The sequence below is a fragment of the Poecilia reticulata genome, linkage group LG16, assembly GCF_000633615.1.
Source record: "Poecilia reticulata strain Guanapo linkage group LG16, Guppy_female_1.0+MT, whole genome shotgun sequence".
In the NCBI taxonomy this organism is placed as follows: Eukaryota; Metazoa; Chordata; class Actinopteri; order Cyprinodontiformes; family Poeciliidae; genus Poecilia; species Poecilia reticulata.
Genome location: NC_024346.1, coordinates 612,939 through 615,527, shown reverse-complemented (window position 1 = coordinate 615,527; position 2,589 = coordinate 612,939). Strand labels below are relative to the sequence as shown.

General features: G+C 46.3%; 1 protein-coding gene across 1 annotated transcript in view; it reads left to right on the top strand.

The window, feature by feature from the left end:
• pogzb (pogo transposable element derived with ZNF domain b) overlaps positions 1-886 on the top strand; it is an 18,138-nt gene extending 17,252 nt beyond the window's left edge. The window contains exon 22 of the mRNA XM_017309312.1: positions 17-886. Coding sequence (XP_017164801.1) covers positions 17-258 — 242 coding nt within the window. The 3' untranslated portion in view covers positions 259-886. The remainder of the gene's footprint in view (positions 1-16) is intronic.
• Positions 887-2,589: the final 1,703 nt, after the last annotated feature.

Below are 2,589 nucleotides of genomic sequence, written 5' to 3'. Positions count from 1 at the left end.
GAGGACAGGAAGGAGACGGAGGACAGGAAGGAGACAGAGGACAGGAAGGAGACGGAGGACTCTGCACATGAGACTAGAGGAGGACCGGAGGACATGGAGACATTAGAGGACAGCGAGGAAGAGGAGGGACAGCAGAGACAGGAGGAGACGAAGGAGGCGAGCAGAGAGAGACGGGAGACGCGGATCGAGATCGGGGAGGAAGTCGGAGACGAGTGGAAGATCCGGAGTGACGGCGCCAGAACCGAGGAAGACGGCTGAGGTTCTGACCCGATTCTGACTCAGATCGCCTGTGCTGCCCCCTGTGGCCGACAGAGGAACTGCTTCCGCCTGCTGGTCAGTTAGACCGGAACCAGAACCGGGCTCTGTCCGGATCCGACGGGCAAAACCTTTTTAATGGACCTTTATTTAAAATTTACTGAGGTTCCACATCAGCCAATCAGAGACCAGTTTCAGGGACAAAGGGGCGGGGCTTCAGCGTCCATCAGACGGTCCAGGTGTCACACCTGAGGTTCTAATGAACTGGACAAGATGAATGTTTACAGTCTGAGCTGCTCAGATCAAAATGGGTCATCAGAACCACCAGAACCTTCAGAACCAGGTTTAGATGAATAAACATGTTTCAGCGACAGACGATTCTCCACCCGGCTGCAGCTACTTCCTGGTAGCAGGAGGCTACTTCCTGGTAGCAGGAGGCTACTTCCTGGTAGCAGGAGGCTACTTCCTGGTAGCAGGAGGCTACTTCCTGGTAGCAGGACGCTACTTCCTAGTAGCAGGACGCTACTTCCTGGTAGCAGGAGGTTACTTCCTGGTAGCAGGACGCTACATCTTGGTAGCAGGACGCTACTTCCAATCTGAAGCTGCTGATCTGATCAATGATAGGCTGGAAGGAGAGTACTAGCTAGCGCTAGCTCTTTGTAGGCTAATAACTAGCATGCCTAGGCTGGTCCCCTACTTCATCTGCTGTCCATTAGCATTTACTAGACTAGCATTGCATTAAAAAGGCTAGCATTTGCATTGAGTAGGCTAGCAAGTTGCTTGTCTTCTTACCATAAACTGTCAAAACACGACATCAATGTTAGCGACATTTAATGGATGTCGCTTACAGATGATGCATGAAACATTTTTATCCATGTCTAGAGGAAAAGGTTCAAGTCATGAGAGACCAGACTACGCATGCTACTTAGCTAGAGCTAATGCTAACCAAAACAGGGCAGTACAGTTACCTTATGCATGCTAATGGACAGCAGATGAAGTAGGGGACCAGCCTAGGCATGCTAGTTGTTAGCCTACAAAGAGCTAGCGCTAGCTAGTACTCTCCTTCCAGCCTATCATTGATCAGATCAGCAGCTTCAGATTGGAAGTAGCTGCAGCCGGGTGGAGAATCATCCAGTGTGTGTGTGTGTGTGTGTGTGTGTTAAAGATGACTCCTCTTCCTCACCTTCAGGAGGAAGAGCAATGTTAATGTCTGATTTTGTTTTGATGATGTCACAGTGGCCCTGGAAGCTGATTGGCTGCTGTTATTTTTGTACATTTCCTGTTTCCATTGTCAGAACATGATGTCGAATAAAGCAACCTGTCCAGGTGAGCCGCCTTTTCTCTGGGCCTGAAAACAAACCTTTCCAGGATTTTCCAGGAGGTTTGGCTGCTTTTCCTCCAGGTTCAGTTCCTGCTGGATCTTTGAGTCAGAACCAGGTTCTGCAGGAGAACCAGGTTCTACAGGAGAACCAGGTTCTGCAGGAGAACCTGGTTCTACAGGAGAACCTGGTTCTACAGGAGAACCAGGTTCTACAGGAGAACCAGGTTCTACAGGAGAACCTGGTTCTGTAGAACCGGGTTCTGCAGGAGAACCAGGTTCTGCAGGAGAACCGGGTTCTGCAGGAGAACCAGGTTCTGCAGGAGAACCAGGTTCTGCAGGAGAACCAGGTTCTGCAGGTGAACCCGGCAGATAAAGATCAACAGCAACACATCGTATGGACTTGAATATTATATTTTTAAATTATATTAATAACCATTTGTGCTTCAATCTGCACAGACAGGATGTGCTGATTATATGTAACAGATTCTGTTAGTGGGATGAAATGAATCTGATCATTAAATATAAATATTTATTCATCCAAGTGTAAAATGTGTCCCAGACGCGGAGCTGCGGGTTTTCAGCCCAGAGTTTTGTCTGCAGGCTGATGGTACAGCTAGCTTAGCATCTTAGCAGAAATGAGCTGCAACGTTTAAATCAGGAAAACTAATTCAGTTCTCAAACAGAATATGAATAAAATCTCTTCTACACATTAATATATTATATTAACCAGGATGAATTAACGGCCGTTTTCATCGCTGGATTTTGATGAAAAGATGATTTCGTGTAGAAATGAACTCGGAGCCTCTGAAACATTAACTTTCTATAAATGAGGCGATTTTCTTCATTTTAGTGGAAAAATAAACGTGAGTTTGTGTCTGAGAGAAAAAATATATTTCTCTCCATAAATCCAGGCCTGAACGGGGTGATGACTTTATTTCCTCATCAAATCCAAACGTTTCAAATCAAAAATGTCTTGGAGCCATTTTTATTATTTCTACTCTGAAAAGTTTGAA